The following is an 18,740-nucleotide window of genomic DNA, read 5'->3' on the forward strand; positions in this document are numbered from 1 at the left end:
AAACGTTGTTCACTAATGTAGTTTTGAAATCTTGGATTGGGCTTATTGAGCCCTAGCCTTTCCAAAGTGAGCGATCTCCAGCCCATCGTTTGGTGCTTGTGTTAAAGGGAAGACTTGAGACCTTGGAGTTCAAGTTATTAGTTTATTAGTTAACTTCATACTCTTTCAGGAAAATTTCTCTTGATGTTTTACATTTTCAGCACCTCTTGGACAAAATTAATGAGTATGTAGGCAAACCTGCCACCCGTTTATCCATCCTCTCGCTGCTGGGCCATGTTGTGAGACTGCAGCCATCTTGGAAGCATAAGCTCTCTCAAGCACCTCTTCTGCCTTCTTTATTGAAATGTCTCAAGGTAGGATAGTTGTAAGATTTTGAAGGAAATACCTCTGTAAATATTGTTTCTGAAAAGTGACTTAATACAAGCTTTGCAGGAGTCAGTTCTTTCCTTCTACCACGTGAGTCTCAGGCACGGAACTCAGGTTGCTTGGTAATGAATACCTTGATCCATTGAGCCACCTCCCTTGCCTTGGATTGACTTGTTTATTTATTTATTTTATGTGTGTGTGTGAGTCCGGATATGTAGTCCTGGTTAATCTATATATTACTGTGGAACCAGGCTGGCTTTCAAATTGAGGCAATCCTTCTGCCATTGCCTCGCTTCTATTAGAATTACAGGTGTTAGTCACTGTGTTTGGCTTACATTAGTCCTTTAAAAAATAACGAATTGGACTGGGGACGTGGCTCAGTGTTAGAGCTCTTGCCTAGCATACAGAAGGCCCTGGGTTTGGTTCCCAGGACTAGTGAGATAATAAACTGGCTCTCAGTGTGCAGTGTTCTTTAATCAGTTAACAGAGAGTCAGCATCTTAGAGTTAGCCAGATGGGTGAGGATAGCACTGTCCTGGGCCCTGTGTCCTGTGTCCTGTGTCCTGTGTCCTGTGTCCTGTGTCCTGTGTCTTGTGTCCTGTGTCAGCTGTCTCTTACACTGTCATCCAGGGACTAGAATAGGGGTCTTCCTTGAGGCTTTGGAATTCAGGAATTTCAAGCCAAGTTAAACCATCTCTCAGATGAGAAATGGTCCCTCAGTCTTACCACAATGGCAACAGGGTGCAGTGCTTCTTTTTGCTAAGTCAATTTCAGTGCTGTCCATCAAATTCTTAGGGGTCAGGAAATGTGCACAAGAGGGGCTTCAGATCTGTGATCTCAGGATTTGGACCCTCATCCCAGTGCTGAGCCTGACGCCGCCTTTCCCTTCTGCAGACGGACACTGATGTGGTGGTCCTCACAACTGGTGTCTTGGTGTTGATCACCATGCTACCAATGATCCCGCAGTCAGGAAAGCAGCACCTTCTCGACTTCTTTGACATCTTTGGCCGTCTCTCATCATTGTGCCTGAAGAAACCAGGTACAACTCTAGTGTCCTCATCAGGCTTCTCAAGGGAATGCTGTCCTTAGTGTTAGCAGCCATGCGCTGTGCGTGAAGGAATGATATTTGGCATTCACTACATAGAAGAGAAAACGTGGGTGCACTCATTGCAGAGCACATAGGACATGGGGCTGGTGAGACACTATCTTTATGTTGTCGGTCAGAAAGAATTGTCAGAGAAACTGGGGGACAGGATGTACAACTTCCTGAGGAGTCACAACCTCTACCTCTGGGTGGTGTACAGCTGAGCTTACAAAATGCTTGTGTCCTGTACTGATGTTTACAGCCCCAGTATCACAGCTTCAGTTGTGAGAACATATTGGTTGTAGGTGGACGAGGAGAAAGAGACCACCTCTAGTGTTCTCATTAGGACACATCTGTCCAGTGTATGGGGTTTTCCCATAGTAGATCATATCAGCAGGCAGTATAGCCCCTCGGAGTGATTCAGAAGCTGTCAGCCTGTGAACTGCCGGATTTTCTGGTAATCTTAGCATGAAATATTCATATTAGAAGATGAAATATATATGGTCTGTCAGGGGACTGCTGCAGCTTTCTGTGCAGAGGCCATTGAGCGTCAACCTGGTTATGTCCTCTTGGGAGAAAGAAAACTGGTAGAGAACTGGAGTTTCCATAGGGTCTTGATAAGGCCAGATTAATAGAATCATCCAAGCAGCATCACCAAGTTCCTCATTGTAGTGCTTTCTCCCTAGTTATGAAAGTTTCTTACATGCTCGTTTTATAAATAAACTCTTATATGTATATGTTGTACCAAATACATGTGTAGCACTGGACGAGAGGAAGAGCCCTTTTTCAAGTCAGGCAAGAAATAATCACTGCAGACTGTAGGGAGAGTGACTGTGATGCAGAGGCAGCTCGGCTTGGAGAGGAGGAGGAAGGCAGAGATGAGTAAATGTCCTTCTAGGTCACATGAAGCAGATTGGAGTTTACCCAAAGGATCCCCTGATATGTTTTGAACAAGGGTATGTGGTATATCCAAATGTACTTCTGTCTTACCTTTCTGGAACTCAGTAGGAGAGCTTCAGAGAGAAAACATGCTGGCATTGTCAGGTTTGTGTCTGTCCAGATGAGCCTACTGTCACTGGTTTCCTTCCCTAGGCCATGTGACAGAAGTCTACCTGGTCCATCTCCACGCCAGTGTTTATGCCCTCTTTCATCGCCTTTATGGGATGTACCCTTGTAACTTCGTCTCCTTCCTGCGCTCTCACTATAGTATGAAGGAAAACGTGGAGACTTTTGAAGAAGTGGTCAAGGTGAGTTCAAAACAACAAAACAACAACAACCTGCCCATTTATTTGATCCTTAGAGCTTTCAGAGAGGTATTTTTATAGCATTTATATTATATGGCAGACAGGGAAATTTTGAGAAGAAATCCTTGACACCTACACTTCAAACCTAGGTGGCCACTAGTCGTCTTTCTGACTCCCAAGCCAAGAGTCGCTGGTTTGTGCATTTTATATACATGGGATCAAGCAGTGTGTGGTCTCTTGTGATGGACTTCTCACCTTATTTCAGGGTTCACCTGTGTTGTAACATGTATCAGTACTGCATTCCTTTTTGTTGTCAAATAATGTTCCATCATGTGGATTTACCACACAACTTCACATCTATAATTTGTCAACCCAAACTCTTCTAGCCAATGATGGAGCATGTGCGAATTCACCCGGAATTAGTGACTGGATCCAAGGACCATGAACTGGACCCTCGAAGGTACAGAAACTAAATTAGTGACAGAATTTTTGAGTCTCTTAAGAGATTGACAATGTGATGTACAGATCCCCATGGGAGTACAGAGATTCCACTTGCATAAGGGGCTGGAACCTTGCATCCAAAGCATTCTTCTCACAGAGAGCTACTGACTCTGTGAGCACAGCAGAGGCAGTGGCAGCTACTGCCTGTCCCCTGAAGCCCAGTAATACTTGCTTTTTGGTATTTGAGTGGGTTGGGAGGTTAATTGGGAAGCCAAAAACTAGGAGATTACAGAGAGGCCAGATTGGGTCTCTGTGGGTCCCTTTCTCCATAAGCATTGCCAGGTGTCTGATTCCTCCCTTCCCAATCACCATGGGCCCTGCAGGAATTTCCAGTTGTTTCCTGAGAAGCTACTGGATCTGCTGAGTTGCAAGAAGCACAGCTCCTTCTGCCTGTCAGACAGATTTATGATTCCCAGTAAGGGGATGGAAGCTTTTGGGGAAAAACTGAGTTAGGGGTATCAGTCTCTGTAATCTTAAAAAAGATTGGCTTCTGCCTGATAACACTTATAAAGTTGTGCCTCTACAATCAACTTTAGTGGTACAGCCTCAGTCAGCTTAAAGCAAGCTGTAATAACATAGGAACATGTTAGTTCTGTCTTAGAAGCTCTTCCTCCCTGCTCCCTGTTCACCTCAGAAGCAGCTGCTGCCTTGCCTTTGTACTTACTGTTCTTTCTGTAGTTAGCCATATGTGTGGCTTGTTTTGAGAGCTGATTGCTGTTAGATGCAGGCTTGCAGAAGATGAGGATAGGAGCCTTGTCAGCCTTGATGGGCCTGGCTTCACCTTCTTTAAGCGTGCCTTCAGGGGAGTCATTGCTGCAAGAGGTTACAAGTGAGGCCTGGGAAGCATAGGCTATCCCTGTATGTGTCTCCCAAAGCTGCTCATGAGGGCTGTTCTGGCTGCTCTAGTGTTAGGGGAGGTCTGTGCAGAATCCTGTAGAGTAAGGCAAATGCTGATGGTGGGAGTGAGCTTCCTCAGTGTGTAGCAAGACAAGTTTTCTCAGATTACTGGATGCTTGCTGTCCCTTGGCTAAAAGGGTATAGGGACAGTAGGAACCTTACAGATATACTGTAACATGCTTCTCTTTTGGCAGGTATGTTCTGGGCTAAACTGGCTGCGACCTAGCTTTTGACATGTTCTCCTGGCTATTGCTTGGCCTCTTTCCTGGGCACCATCTCCCATTTCCTGCATTTCGTATCTTTCTTTTTGTTTGTGTGTTTTGGCAGTTGTGCACACATATGTGTGCATGTGAAGACCAGAGGTGGGTGTCTTCCTCAGTCCATTCTCCATTTTATTTTTGAAGCATGGTCTTTCACTGAATCTGGACCCCACTGTGTTTTGCTTTTTTTTTTTTTTTGCTGTTGACTTGGTTGGGTGTGAATGCTGAGCTGAGAATCAGTCTCCTTCAGAGATTGGAAGCAGAACCCATTGCCATTTTGCTGACAGTTTTGATGGTACATTTTCCTCCATGGAGGCTAGCAGAGTATCTCTCTGTTGACATGATATTCTGAGGTTTCCTTGTGATGCACCCTGGTTTGGATCTATTGTTCAACATACAATCTTTTAAGCCTTAGGAGATTTTCTTGACTGTTTGGGAGTGGCTTTCCCCCTCTGGTTGTCTGTCTTTTCTACACTTCCAGTGGTAACATCAGAACCTGTTTTTCTGTTAGTCTACTCCCTAGATGTCCTTGTCATTGATTTGGCCTTCCCCCATTAGTTATTCCCACTGTTGTGCCTTTCACCTGCGTGCGCTCTTCAGTTTGCAGAGTGCTTATCTATAGTCTTCTAGCTTTGTCTCTTGGATACAGTGTCTTTTTTATTTTCCCTTTATGGTCTATTTCTTCTAAGCCCCTCCCTTCATTTACTTGTTTTGATTTGTCCTTTTTAAGTCTTTGAGGCTTTTCATAAAGCTTTAGTGATTCTCATGTGCTTGGTTGGGGAGACAGGAACTCTGCTGGTGGGGTTGAGCATCTTAATCCAGAGCATGTCTGTGTGGCTCTGAGCATCGAGGGGTGGAGACCAACACTGGGCTTGTGTTGTGAGCTTTTGGACGTCTAAGGGTTGTTTAGTATACGGTAACTGATTGATAGCTTGAGGCTTTTTTTTTTTTTTTAATTTTATTTTTTCCTTAAGCTTTGGTTTAGGACTTTGCTTCTGAGGTTGGACATACCGGTTACCACCTGTCTGCTACTCTCCAGACTTAAGATACTGTGCTCTCGGTCTTCTTTTTTCTCCTGTGCTTTGTATTTGAAAATAGGTCTTTATTATAGATGGTGGGGTGTCAGGAGATTATACAGTGGGGTGAAAGTGTTCAGTTAGCTGAGTTAGGTTGAGACTTTGCCTCTCAGTAGTAGCATATAGCACCTCAGTGCCTGGGGCTGTGGACCATCTGGTCTTGGAAGGAGGCTCTGTCTGCTGTGGTGAGGAAAGGGTGCCAGGAAGAAAACATTGACAGCAAAGCCATAGAACAGCCAATTGTGCATGGTTATGTGGGGGCAGGATGACACAGTACATGGCTTTCTGACATGGAAGAAATCTCTTGATTTCTTGATTAAAATGAACTCCCAAATAAGTATTTCCGGTAAGGAACCTGGAGCAGAGCTAAGACTGCTCAGTTGAACAGAAGGCCGAGCATGTGACAGAGCAGAGTGAGAATGTCGGGTGGAGCCCAGACACTGAGTAAGAACCAGAAGTCAGGATGGTGTTAGCTTCTCAGCTCCTTCAAGAAGGTTCCAAGTGGGGGGCTGGCTCAGTGGTTCAGAGCTCTGACTCCTTTTCCAGTGGTTCAATTCCCAGCAACCACATGGTGGCTCACAACCATCTCTAATGGGATCCAATGCCTTCTTTTGTGAAGACAGCTACAGTGTACTCATATAAAATAAATAAATAAATCTTAAAAAAAAAAAAAAAGAAGAAGAAGAAGAAGAAGGTTCCAGGTTGGAGTTCTGTGGTGTGGGTCTCTTTTAGACAGGCTAAGACTTGGAGTTTTCAAAGTTACCCCATTGCATCCCCAGCTGTCTATGGGAGAGTGTTCTACCAAATGAGCCCCAGAAGGGTGGGACTGAATGTACACTGGTCAAAAGGTGTCAGAACACTGAGCCAAAGACTGTTGAAGCTCCAGAAGGGAGCTCAGTGGGGAGAGGGAACTAACTATGGTAGATTCTGCATTTCATTATATGAGAGAAACAGTGGGCATCGGTCCAGAGTGGCCAGAGTAGTTCAGTTAGCATTGGACACATCACTAGCTGGGAGAAGGGAACAGCCAGGTCATACCACATGAGAAACTGTATTAGAGCCTTCTAGCTCTGCCGGGATTGGTGTTTACATAGTCTTAATAATTGTTTAACTCAATTCTGGAAGAAAAGAGAAAAAAAAAAGAGTTAACTTGGGGCGGAGGAAGAGAATGCATGGCAGTGACCCTGGTCCTCAGAGCAGGTTAATAAATGAGAAGCATTGAGTGCATTTGCTGAGCCTTGTAGAGTTGGGGAAACAATTCAGCTAGCAGAGCTGGCAGCAGTAGCCCGAGTAATCACAGAGGACAGTGCGAGGCACCTGCAGTGTGCCACTGACTTGTTTCTGGTGTTTATAGTCCAGGTGGGCCTTGCCTGCACCTGTCTCCATCATAGGCACTGGAGTCATGGCTGTGGGTACTGTAGCTGCCATACTTCAGTGACTCTGAGATGCCATCAGATGCACAGCACACATATTTTATGTGGATCTGAGAGGGATACCAGCTAAACAAATGTGTAGCTGATAAGACTGTAGTTTGCAATTTTAGAGACATTAAAATATAAACAGTCTATTTAAGCCAGGGATGGTGATACACGTATTAGCTACCAGTACTAGGGAGGCAGAGGCAGGTGGATTTCTGAGTTTGAGGCCAGTCTGGTCTACAGAGTGAGTTCCAGGACAATTAGGGCTACACAGAGAAACCCTGTCTCACGAAAACTAAATACAAAAAAAGTTTAATGTATTTTTTTTAAGTATCAAGGAAATACAGTGCATGTTTTACTTGATCTTTAAATAAAACATTTAGAGCCAGTAAGATGGCTCAGTGGCTGAAAGCATCAGCTGCCAAGCCCGAAGCCCTGAAGCCACATGGTGGAAGGAGAGCCAACTCCCACAGGTTATCCTCTGGCCTCTTCAGGTGCACACTATTACACGCAAAAGAATTGTAACAATATTTAACTGGATGTTTTTCTAGTGTGTGTAGTACTCAGAGTTCAACCCCCAGCACAGCAAACATAAGTAAAATATCTAATGTAATCCTCTTTTGTGTTTATTTACTTATTGTCTCTGACTTTGTGCATGCATGCATGCATGCATGCATGCATGCATGAGCCATGTGTGTGTAGGTCAGAGGACAGCTTATTGGGATCATTTTCTGTTTCTGTCATGTACATGGGTTCCTGGGTTTAAACTTGGGCAGTCAGGATTGGCAGCAGATGTCTACCTGCTTAGTCCTCTTGCCAGCCATGTAGCTCTTTTTCTTTTTATAAGGAATCTTATTTCCTTTACTAAAATTAATCTTTTGAATATATGGGTCCTGACTTGCTCCTCAATTAATCACTGTGTAGTGACGCTGAGGGTGTGGAAAGAGGAGCCTTCCCACTGCACTGTCATGCACATGTCTTAAGTAGTGAGAACCCAAGGGACTTGGGCAAGGGCTTGAAACACTTGCCACTCAGGGAAGCTGCCCTGTGCTCTGGTCATGGCCCGTGCACCCTCCCTAGGTGTGTGTAGGTCACATGCGTTGTGAGGAGAGTCCACACAGTGCTCCTAGTGCTGTTGTCCTCCTCCTGTGAGTATTAGAGAGGATAGGCGTCCTCCCAGAAAGACCAAGAACTCAGCCATAGACAATACAGCTCTGTGCTCTACAAGCAACTTTGTGCTTGGGCAGTGTGCACAGTCTAAGTGTCCTTTTGGTTTGGGGGCATCTGTAGAACAGTGGCAGACCCAGAAGAGATAAAAGAGAAAGCAAGAGAATAAATGTTGTCTGTAACTCCAGGTTTTTGGAGTGCTGGAGATTAAACACAGGCCTTGGAGATGTTGGGCAAGCATCTATGCAGCTACAGTCCAACCTGTTTGGGGGGGGGGGAGAATGTGTATGTGGGGGTCAGAGGACAACTTTTCAGGCGTCACTTCTCTCACTGTGTTTTGAGGCAGGGTCTTTGCAGGTTTTTGTCACTAGAACACTGGCCCTGAACTTGTGGTGGAGTCTCCTGTCTCTGTCTCCCATCTTGCTATGGGACTGCTGGGATCAGAGTTGAATGCTACCACATCTGGGTTTTTATGTGGGAACCAGGGGTCAAACTCAGCACTACCAGGGTTTCTTGTGCGATAACTGCTCTTACCTGCCGAGGAACTTCCCAGCCCCTCTAGTTCTCTGAATGTCAACACTATCAGTCTATTTGTGGGCACTTATCAGAGCAGGTTTGTGTTTTTGTTCTCACTTAAGATAGTCTAGAGTAATGAGACTGCCCATTGGTTTTTAAGGTACCTGCTGCTAAGTCTGAGGACCTACTCAATCCCTAGGACTTCCATGATGGAAGGAGAGAACTAACTCCCACGAGTTGTCCTCTAATCTCCTCATGTCTTGCTGTAGCATTGCCTCCAAATAAATAAATAAAATGAAAAATCTTTTTAAAAGAGATTATATTCTAGGCAGGTGCATCCTAGCACTTGGTATTGTCATAAATTCAAGGACAGCCTGGGCTACAGAGTGAGTTTCAGGGGAGCCAGGACCATAGAGTGAGACCTTGTCTCAAAAAACATAAGACAAAAAATCCAAACAAACAAAAAGATGGTGAGAGTCCTTCAGTATTTGAAGGCATAATTTTTAAAATTGCCTTCAGTGAGGTATATGGTTTACACGCAATAAAATTAGTTTTGTTAAGTTTTGACAACAGCTGTGACCACAGTAAAGAAGATTTCCAAGGCCCGCGGCAGCAACTGGTCTGTTGAGCGCCTGCTGCTCACGATGTCGTACTGACTGCCCTGCTGGAGGACAGCTCCCTTTGCCTGGCCTTTTTTCTGTTGAAGCTGTGCTGTGGGCAGCACTGTCTCCTGTGGTTCTATAGGACTGGCTGGAGGTGGGCCCGAGGCTCACATGGAGGAACCTTAACAGTGCTTTACATGCCCTTTCGTCTTAATTGGTCACACGTTATTCCTAACCCAGGGATGTGTGAGAAGAACCCTAGGCTTTGGTTGGAGACCTTAGGTCAGCCCAGCAACTTGGTGTCTTCCAGCTCCTCCATTCTCTGATTACCTTCGTTCCAAAGCAGATATCCCAAGAGCCATCTGTGTAGTTTAAGAGGCTATTCTTTGTCTCTGTTGGTGATAGTTTTTTCTCCCAAATTAGTTTCTGTTAACATGATTAAACCATGTTAACTAGAAGTGGCTTGTTAACTGATGGCTAATTTTTATTCTAGTGCTGTCTCCTGCCTGGGTTGGCATGGTCGTGCCTCATTCTTTGCTAGTCACAGTTCAGTGGCCTCTTGATTTAGCTGATGTTCTGAGATGGATTATGCATGCCTTTCTTGACTTGTGTTGCCTTTTCTAGGTGGAAGACATTGGAAACTCATGATGTTGTAATAGAGTGTGCCAAAATCTCTCTGGACCCTACAGAAGCCTCGTATGAAGATGGCTATTCTGTGTCTCACCAGCTCTCTGCCTGCTTCCCTCACCGTTCAGCTGATGTCACCACCAGCCCTTATGTGGACACACAGAATAGCTATGGTAAAAAGCAGTGTTGGTCTTCAGTGTTTGCAACTTCATCTTTTACTACCTAGGGACTTCTGAAATGCATCAGAGTTTGCCTATGTTTTGTTTGAATTATTTTCTATCTTTCAAGTTTAACTGTTCTTACTGTCTTATCTAATAACATAGCAGATCCCCAGACTAGTCTGCAGCACATAACACAGTAAGGGTCCAAGTGCTTACAGATGGTCCCTGTGTCATAGGAGAATCAATCTCAGTGCTTCTAGTGGGGTGCCACAGGCTCTATACTGACATGGTCTGAGAGTCTGAATGCACAGCACTTCTTGGCTTTAGCTGGAGTGGAAGCTGCACATGAGACTGTCCAACGTAGTGTGCCCTTTAAATTATCCTGATACGTAAGAAGAGTCATGCCTCCCTAAACTTTTAACTTCCAAAGTTACTTAAAGAATCTTTAAAGGCTGGAAGTGGTGCTGCACACGTTTAATCTGAACACTTAGAAGGCAGAGGCAGTGGATCTCTGAGTAAAGGCCAGCATGGTCTTTGTAGGCAGTTCTAGGCAATCAGGGATATACAGTAAAGCCCTGTCTCAAAAAACGAAACAAAACAAAACTCCACCAGGGTTACTAAATGTTTCTGTGTTCCTAGGGATGCCTCAGCACCCAGGGTTTTAAACGGAGAGTTGCATGTTATTAGATGGTCTAGAGGATTGTGCTTGTTTATCAGAGTGACCCGGCACCCTGTGCTCACCTGCCTCCTTCCCTCTCATTTCAGGGGGCCCAACTTCCACCCCTTCCTCCACGTCTCGGCTGATGTTCAGTCCACCTGGGCAGCTACCTCAGAGTTTAAGTTTCCTATCCACACGGCCGTTACCTGAGCCTCAGCAAGTACGGTGCCACTCAGCATGCCTTCTCCTCCTCTGCCTCCTGGTGAAGTTGGGCAACTGGTCAGGATTTAGTATGTAATGGGGAAATTGCACGCACAGTGGGAGTTTCAGGAGGGCCCTTTAAGGGCCTTTGATATGAGTAGATAAAGCCTCTGGTGCCATGAGGTACCTCGGAGTCCAGACACTTGAAATGGAACTTGTCTCGTGGTAAAGATTTCACAACATGCTACTTGTAGTTGAAAATACTGCATCTAAACTGAACACTGACTGGAAACCCTGTGCAGGACTTGTGCTCCCGTGTGATGCTGCTATTCTGATTTGACTTGTAGGCTAGTCTTTGGAGCCCATCTGCCATCTGTGGAATGACCACTCCTCCTACGTCTCCTGGAAATGTCCCAGCTGATTTGTCACATCCATACAGTAAAGCCTTTGGTACCACCGGTATGTGGGTCTTTGGTGGACTTGATTGCTTGGTTTGGGCCTGTATTTTGTGACTTTGGAGGCCATGTAATAAACTTGTTTTTGAAATTTAGTATCAGTTAGTTTCTGGGCTTCTCAGAACAAGTAAAGAAACAGACAGACACTGAGGCTGGTCTGGATTCTGAGAAATTAACTGGATCACTACAGTATGTGTAGTGGCTGCAGTGTGAGGGAAACAACAGCTTCCCACCCCCACCCCCCCCACCCCCCCCACCCCCCCCCCACCCCCGGCGCTCAGCCTTTCTATGTATTGTCTTTGTCTCTGAGCAGGTGGAAAAGGAACTCCTTCGGGAACCCCAGCGACCTCTCCTCCTCCAGCCCCGCCTTGTCCCCAAGATGACTGTGTGCACGGTCCAGCCTCCCAGACCTCAGCAACACCCCCAAGGAAGGTGAGTGTCAGGCCTGAGATGCCAGTGCACACACATGTCACTTTGTGAAGCCTAATTCCTGCCAGGTACAGGCTTGGCCCAGATGGATGGAACTGAATCATAATAACAAAATAGATGCCACCAGTTCTCACGGTATGGCTGCTAACCACAGGATCCTCAGTGGATTAGACCAGCTTTCAAATCAGCATGGGCCACTGGGTGCCCTTCTCATGGCCTTGACAGTACAGACAGTAGTAAGATACCCCTTAGCATCAAGTTACAGACCAGGCTCTCAAGGTATTGTATCTTCCATAACGTGCTTTTTAGTGTAGAAATAGAAGGGGGAAGTGAGAAGCATGATTCCACAGCAAGAAGCAGAAATGGTGAGTTTTCATTAAACCTGAACCTTAAAATTATATACACACCCATGGGAAATGTAGCTGGGCATTGTGGCACATGTTTAATCTGGGATCCAGAGGCTGAGGCAGGAGGATTATGAATTCAAGGCTAATCTAGAAGCAGTGAGACCCTGTCTAGAAAGAACAAATGAACAAAATAAGAAACTTATTCAAACATGATATATCAAGCATACTGCAGGATAAGGGGAAATCCTGACTTGTAGCTGTTGGAGTGGGAGCTGAACTAGCTGGTTTTTTTCTATGGAACATGATTTATCTGAAAGACAACTGACTGACAGATGGTTTATTCAGACCTGAATATTTAACAAGAGTTTTCCTTTTAATTGATTTTTTTTAGATTCAGTACAGGCTAATGGATTTTATTATGACATTTTCATTCTTATGTATACTTTGCTCATATTTTCTTCTACCTATGACAGTTTCTTAAATGATAAACCAACTCTGTCACTTTAAGGTAAACAGCTGACAGTATCTACAGTCAAGTTTAAAATCCAACTTGCAAGTGAAAGTAGGTCATTAAAAAGTTTGTGCCTATTTGAAGCCAATCTGGTCTACAGAGTGAGTTCCAGAACATCCAGGGCTCCACAGAGAAACTCTGTTTCAAAAGAAAAAAAGGAAAAAAAAAAAAAAAAACTAAAAAACTTGTGCCTGTGTGTCTATGTGTCTATGGCCTGTCATGGTGGTATAAGCCTTTAGCTGCAACACTTGGGAGGCAGAGGCAGGTGGATCTTTGAGTCCAGCTACAGAGTGAGTTCCAGAACAGCCAGGGTAACACAGACAAGCCCTGTCTCAAAACAAACAAACAAAACAAAACACCAGCAACAAAAATGTGGTGCTTGCCATCAGGCTAATTGTGTAAGCATTGAAGATCCAAGCTCAGGTTCCAGTACCCGTGTAAAAAGCCAGGTGTAGCTGAGCAGGCCTGTGTCCCCCAGCCTGACTATTGGAGGTGGGGGATCACAGGGACTTGCTGCCTACCATCTAAGCTCCAGGTTAGTGGACCCAGGCTTGAGAAGGCAGCAGAGAATGATAATGCAGAGCACTGACATGCTCTTGCCTCTGAACCCTGTGCATATGCACACAAAGAGTAAATGTACAGTAGGAAGAGTTTGTGTTTTCAGGTTCTACACTATAGCTATGGTTAGAAACCATAAGATGTAATATACATTTTACTGTTATATATCTGTAAAGACCCTGATTTTCTTACATTTCAGACAAAGTAACACACAAAAGCATATCGAGAGTAAAATGTAGGCACATTCGACTGGTTTTCATTAATCAAAATTATTAAAAGGGAGTGTAAAAATCTGGCAGTTTTAATATTGTTTTAGAAAATGCATTTTTTTCATAAAGCTATGCTATATGCATTAACATGACATAGTTGTATTTTTAAGTTAATAAGTTTTCTTTAATTTCTGTTTCAATTTTATATGAAACATTTTTGGTAGATTTAACCATACAAATAGAAGCTCCGTGTGTGTGTGTGTGTGTGTGTGTGTGTGTGTGTGTGTGTGTGTGTATAAAATTGTATGTATTTTATGTGTATGAGTGTTTGTGTTCCTGGTGCCCACAGAAGCCAAAGGAAAGCCTCAGATACTTGTATGTAACTCTGGGATTAGAGTTATAGATGGTTGTGAGCTGGGTTGTGGGTCCTGCAAGTCAAGCCTGGGTCCTCTGGAAGAACAGCTAGTACTCAACACTGAGCTGTTTTCAGGGTGGGCCTGACACACCAAAGCAAGCTGTGACTCCCATAGGCCCACCCTCTGGCAGTGCTGATGCCAGTCCCACTGGGGACAGGGATCTCCACGGATCTTTTTTAAGATTCTAAGGGATCCTGGAGTCTAGCAGTTCACTAGTTTAACTGTAAATTCCATTCCTATGTGCCACAGAACATGCCCAGCATTTTTACTGTTCTTCCATTTCAGGAAGAAAGAACAGAGTCCTCAAGGCCTTATGTTCACAGACAGTTGAACGACCGAGGTAGGTAAACTTCCTGGGTAAGGATGGACCTTGCTTGCCTCTTTGCATTGAACTCTGAAGTTTAAAAGTTAAGCTAGGTTGAAGAAGGGTTTTCTGGGATAGCACCGATGCTGACTCCCAGGAACATGAAACACCAGTATTAGAAGGTTGTCAAGCTACTGCCTGAAGTATGTCTTCTGTGAGAAGGTCAGACTAGGTGGTTTTATCTATTAGAGGCAATATGGCTTGAGAACTGTGCTTTTTATGGGCTTGAGTTTGGAACCTTTGCATCTTTTGTAGTGGTCCCACCTTTCTCTGCTCATCTGGAAGAACTGTTGTAGATGTGTATGCAGTGTCATGGCTTTGTGCTTCTAAGATTAACCAGTTTGACCTGAGTGTTCGTTCTCTCTCTCTCTCTCTCTCTCTCTCTCTCTCTCTCTCTCTCTCTCTCTCTGCAGAGGATCTTGGAAGCAAAAGCTCTGTTACTCTGAGGAATCTACCTGATTTCCTAGGTGACCTGGCTTCTGAGGAAGACAGTATAGAGAAAGATAAGGAAGAAGGTAACATTCGAGGGTGGCTACAAGGTGATGAAAGTGTCCTTCTGTCTCAGACCTGGGCTCTAGAGTCATAACTCAGGCTTGCTTGACTTTTTCTGTGTTGGGATGAAAGGTGGTGTTGGTTCCAGCATGTACAGGGAAAGGATTGTCAGCATACCTTCCCTGTAGTGCACAACCCCAAGCCCACTTGCCTGCCTGAGTGTTTACAGGGCTCCCTTGTTTCCTCACCCTCATTTCAGCTGCGATATCTAAAGAGCTTTCTGAGATCACCACTGCAGAGGCGGATCCTGTAGTTCCTCGAGGGGGCTTTGACTCTCCCTTCTACCGAGACAGTCTCTCTGGTTCTCAGCGGAAGACTCATTCGGCAGCCTCTGGGACTCAGGGCTCCAGCGTGAACCCTGAGCCTTTGCACTCCTCCCTGGACAAACATGGGCCTGACACACCAAAGCAAGCCTTTACTCCCATAGACCCACCCTCTGGCAGTGCTGATGCCAGTCCCGCTGGGGATAGGGATCGCCAGACTTCTCTGGAAACCAGTATCCTCACTCCCAGCCCTTGCAAAATTCCACCTCAGAGGGGAGTGAGCTTTGGAAGTGGGCAACTTCCCCCATATGATCATCTCTTTGAGGTGGCCTTGCCAAAGACTGCCTGTCACTTTGTCAGCAAGAAGACTGAGGAGCTGTTGAAGAAAGTGAAAGGAAACCCTGAGGAAGACTGTGTGCCCTCTACCTCCCCAATGGAAGTACTGGACAGACTGATAGAGCAGGGAGCAGGTGCGCACAGCAAGGAGCTGAGCAGGTAAGCCAGGCCGCGCTGTTGTTAGACAACACAAGACCATGAGGACAGAGCAGAGCTCCCCTGTCCACTGTACCCAAGGCAGCTGGTTCTCTTGTGTTCTCTTAGCCTCTTCTTCTGTTGCTTTTACATGTATAGAGCCTAGGATGATCTGTGAGGAAGATAGTGTCCATTTGTAAATAAGTCTTCAGTGCAGGTCATTCTGTGCCTCTGTTCTGTGTGGATGCCTCAGTGAGTGTTTGCACATTTGTTCTCTGGAAAGCAGACATAAAATTGGCGTTATAATAGCTCAGAGTTGAGTAAAACTGATTTCAGTATGCCCTTCTCCACTTACAGCTTTCTGTTTTCTCCTGTGCTACTGATGGAAGGTGAGATTGTTATCATTCTCTCCAAGTTCAGGAGGCTAGGTGTTCCACAGAGCACATGGATTCCTGAAGGCTAGAGACAACCTACTCTTCAGCAACTGAAATGTCAGCAACTAGCTTTCAGTCTTTGTTTTTAAAAAAACAAAAAACCAAAACAAGACAAAAAAAACAAAACCCTATCACCTGTTAGAGGATTCCAGGGAAAAGAAAAGAATTACCTGGCTAAGTTGAGTTTGACCCTTTTGCCACTGGTTCTTGGGAAATGTTAGTTTTGTTTTTTTTTTTTTTTTTTTTTTTTTTTTTTTTAGATAGGTTCTAACTATGTAGCCAAGGCTAGTCTGGAACTCATGATCTTCCTATTGTGGTCTCCCAGAAGCTGAGATTACAAGGATATATCACCATCCCTGGCTAGTTTTTAACCTTTTTTCTATATAATACCCTAAGGTGAAATTTGATAAGAATTATAATATTTAAAGCTCCTTTTACAAAATGAAATTTGATGTATTGGAATCAGGGTAAATGAACTGCATTTATCTTAACAGGCTGACAGTAGCTTGTCCAAGGAGAGTAACTCTGTGTCTATAAGGAGAGGCGGGGGAGCAGGACTTCATGTTTTCCTGCAGAGGGTGGTTGGAGAGATCCTGTGGCACAGCCACCAAGCCTGGGGAGCTCAGTGCTAAGGCTGGGACTTAGTTATACACTATGAATTGCCAGACTATTCCCAGCCACCAAGACTCCCTTCAGCTCAGTGTAGTTGGAGTTTGAAAGTTTTTGGGCTGGAGAGATGGCTCAGTGGTTAAGAGCACTGACTACTCTTCTAGAGGTCCTGAGTTCAATTCCCAGCAACCACATAATGGCTCATAACCATCTGTAATGGGGTCTGATGCCCTCTTCTGGTGTGTCTGAAGAGAGCAATGGTGTACTCATATACATATAAATCAATCAATCAATCAATCAGTCTTAAAAAAGAGAAAAGAAAGTTTTCCTAAGCCACTGCAGATACTGATCACAAGAATATGGGCTAACCTCTCCAGTTGAGAGTCCATTTTTTTTTTTGGCTGAGGGTGTGGCTCCATTGGCCAAGTGCTTTCCTGGTATTCATAAAGCCCTCCATTTGATCTGCAGCACCATGTAAAGTGGAGCACAGTGGCCCATGCCTGCAGCCCCAGCACGTGGGAGGTAGAGGCTGGAGGATTAGAAGTTCAACATCATCCTTGACTGTATAGCAAGTTCAGAGCCAGCTTGGGCTGCATGAGACTTTTTCAAAACACCACCAACAACAACAGAAAGTCCAGGTTCACGTTTTCAGGATCAGATCAGTAACTTCCTGTGAACTTTTTTTCTAGGTTGTCCTTGCCCAGCAAGTCTGTTGACTGGACCCACTTTGGAGGTAACGTGGTTCAGCACATATCCAGACCCACTCACCCTTCTCTGTCCTGAGGGTGCCCTCAGGAAGGGACTTCCTTTGACTCCTTCCCAGTTAGCTTATCTGTGTGCTGAGAGGATCCCAAGTGTTGCAGTCAGGGTTTGGTGCTTTTAGGGAGTATCAAGTAGTGAGCTTGGGGGTTTGGTGGAAAAGTGAGTATCAGGTTTCCCTAGAGAAGGTGAGCTTGGTGGGATGTGCTGGGAAGTCTCTCTGGGGATCACAGAAGTGAGGACAGTGGCTGAGAGAAAGGAGGTTAGACGTACCCCCATGATCAGGCTCATGCCTCAGAAGAACTCTTCTGGTGCCACTTTTGGATGCTTTAAAGGGAAGGAAAGTAGAAGATTCTCCCATCATTCAAGAATTGTGGGACTAGGAGCTAGCAGACAGGTTGGGGAAGTGTCAGGATGTGTGACACGTGTGTGGAGACAGGGTCTCTCACTGACTTGGTCTCTCACTGGCCTGGAGCTTGCTAATGTAGCAAGGGTGGCTGGCTAGCAAGCCCCAGGGTTCTGCCTCTTCTGATATGTGTTTTGGATATCAAACCAGGCCCCATGCCTGCACAGCACTTCACAGACTGAGCTGTCTCCCAAGACCCCAAGAATTGTTTCTAAGTGAAGCACATGGGAAGGCCTAGATGGAACTATGTTTAAAAGGCCTTTCTGCCACCTTCCCTCTGCTTTAAAATCAGGCTCTCCTCCCTCAGATGAGATCCGGACCCTCCGAGACCAGCTGCTTTTACTGCACAATCAGCTGCTGTATGAGCGCTTCAAGCGGCAGCAGCATGCACTCAGGAACAGAAGGCTCCTGCGCAAGGTGATCAGAGCAGCTGCTCTGGAGGAACACAATGCAGCAATGGTGAGCAGTCAGGGTGTATCCATGTGCTTGCTGCTTTGTAGAGAGCAGCTGCTGAGTGGGCTCCCAACTCTGCCCTGAGTGGCAGAGGGCGGGCCACTTAGCCTGTGAAGTACAGGTGTGCGTGGCTAAATCTCATAACTTCTCCCACACTGTCAAGAACCACAAGAACAAATGACTTTGTAACTGCTTGGCATTCGTGTAAAAGGCCAAAGGAGTTTATTTTTCCTCCTGGTAAGCAGTTTGTTTCATGGCACAGAACTGAAGGTGTTTGATGCCATGGATATAAAGCCAATTAGATATGGACTTTAAATGTTGGGTTTACCTTAAGCCTTTTGGTTTTTTGGGGGGGGGAGTTGTTTGTTTGTTTGTTTGTTTGAGTCAGGGTCTCTCCATATAGCCCTGGAACAGGACCACTATATAGACCAGACTGGCCTCAAACTCACATGTTTCTGCCTCCTAAGTGCTGAGATAAAGGTGTGTACCACAACAGGTGTCTTAGGTTAAGCCTTCTGATGCCTCTTTACCCATTCTGTAGATGATAAGTGATAGTGGCAAGCCTGTGTTGTAGCCTGTGGTGTTAACTCACACCAATGAGCATTTGTTCTACCTGGCAGTCAGGGCCCAGCATTTTTGAGAACTACCACACTGTGTATTCAGGTCCTCAGTAGGATGCTAGGACTTTAGCAAGTATCCGAAGTTCCTTGAGGAAAGTTTTGTGTGT

At 45.2% G+C, this 18,740-nt stretch overlaps 1 protein-coding gene across 7 annotated transcripts in view; it reads left to right on the forward strand.

The window, feature by feature from the left end:
- Tsc1 (TSC complex subunit 1) overlaps positions 1-18,740 on the forward strand; it is a 49,847-nt gene that overhangs the window by 19,758 nt on the left and 11,349 nt on the right. For 5 of the 7 annotated variants that reach the window (XM_034494429.2, XM_034494433.2, XM_034494431.2 and 2 more), the window contains exons 5-17: positions 201-353; positions 1,260-1,404; positions 2,542-2,696; positions 3,080-3,153; positions 9,755-9,930; positions 10,684-10,796; positions 11,125-11,236; positions 11,546-11,664; positions 13,988-14,042; positions 14,480-14,581; positions 14,818-15,376; positions 17,085-17,128; positions 17,853-18,019. In XM_034494429.2, coding sequence (XP_034350320.1) covers positions 201-353; positions 1,260-1,404; positions 2,542-2,696; positions 3,080-3,153; positions 9,755-9,930; positions 10,684-10,796; positions 11,125-11,236; positions 11,546-11,664; positions 13,988-14,042; positions 14,480-14,581; positions 14,818-15,376; positions 17,085-17,128; positions 17,853-18,019 — 1,974 coding nt within the window. The remainder of the gene's footprint in view (positions 1-200; positions 354-1,259; positions 1,405-2,541; positions 2,697-3,079; positions 3,154-9,754; positions 9,931-10,683; positions 10,797-11,124; positions 11,237-11,545; positions 11,665-13,987; positions 14,043-14,479; positions 14,582-14,817; positions 15,377-17,084; positions 17,129-17,852; positions 18,020-18,740) is intronic. The other 2 variants (XM_034494435.2, XM_034494436.2) reach the window with 1 other exon arrangement.

The sequence above is a fragment of the Arvicanthis niloticus genome, chromosome 2 (assembly GCF_011762505.2).
Source record: "Arvicanthis niloticus isolate mArvNil1 chromosome 2, mArvNil1.pat.X, whole genome shotgun sequence".
In the NCBI taxonomy this organism is placed as follows: Eukaryota; Metazoa; Chordata; class Mammalia; order Rodentia; family Muridae; genus Arvicanthis; species Arvicanthis niloticus.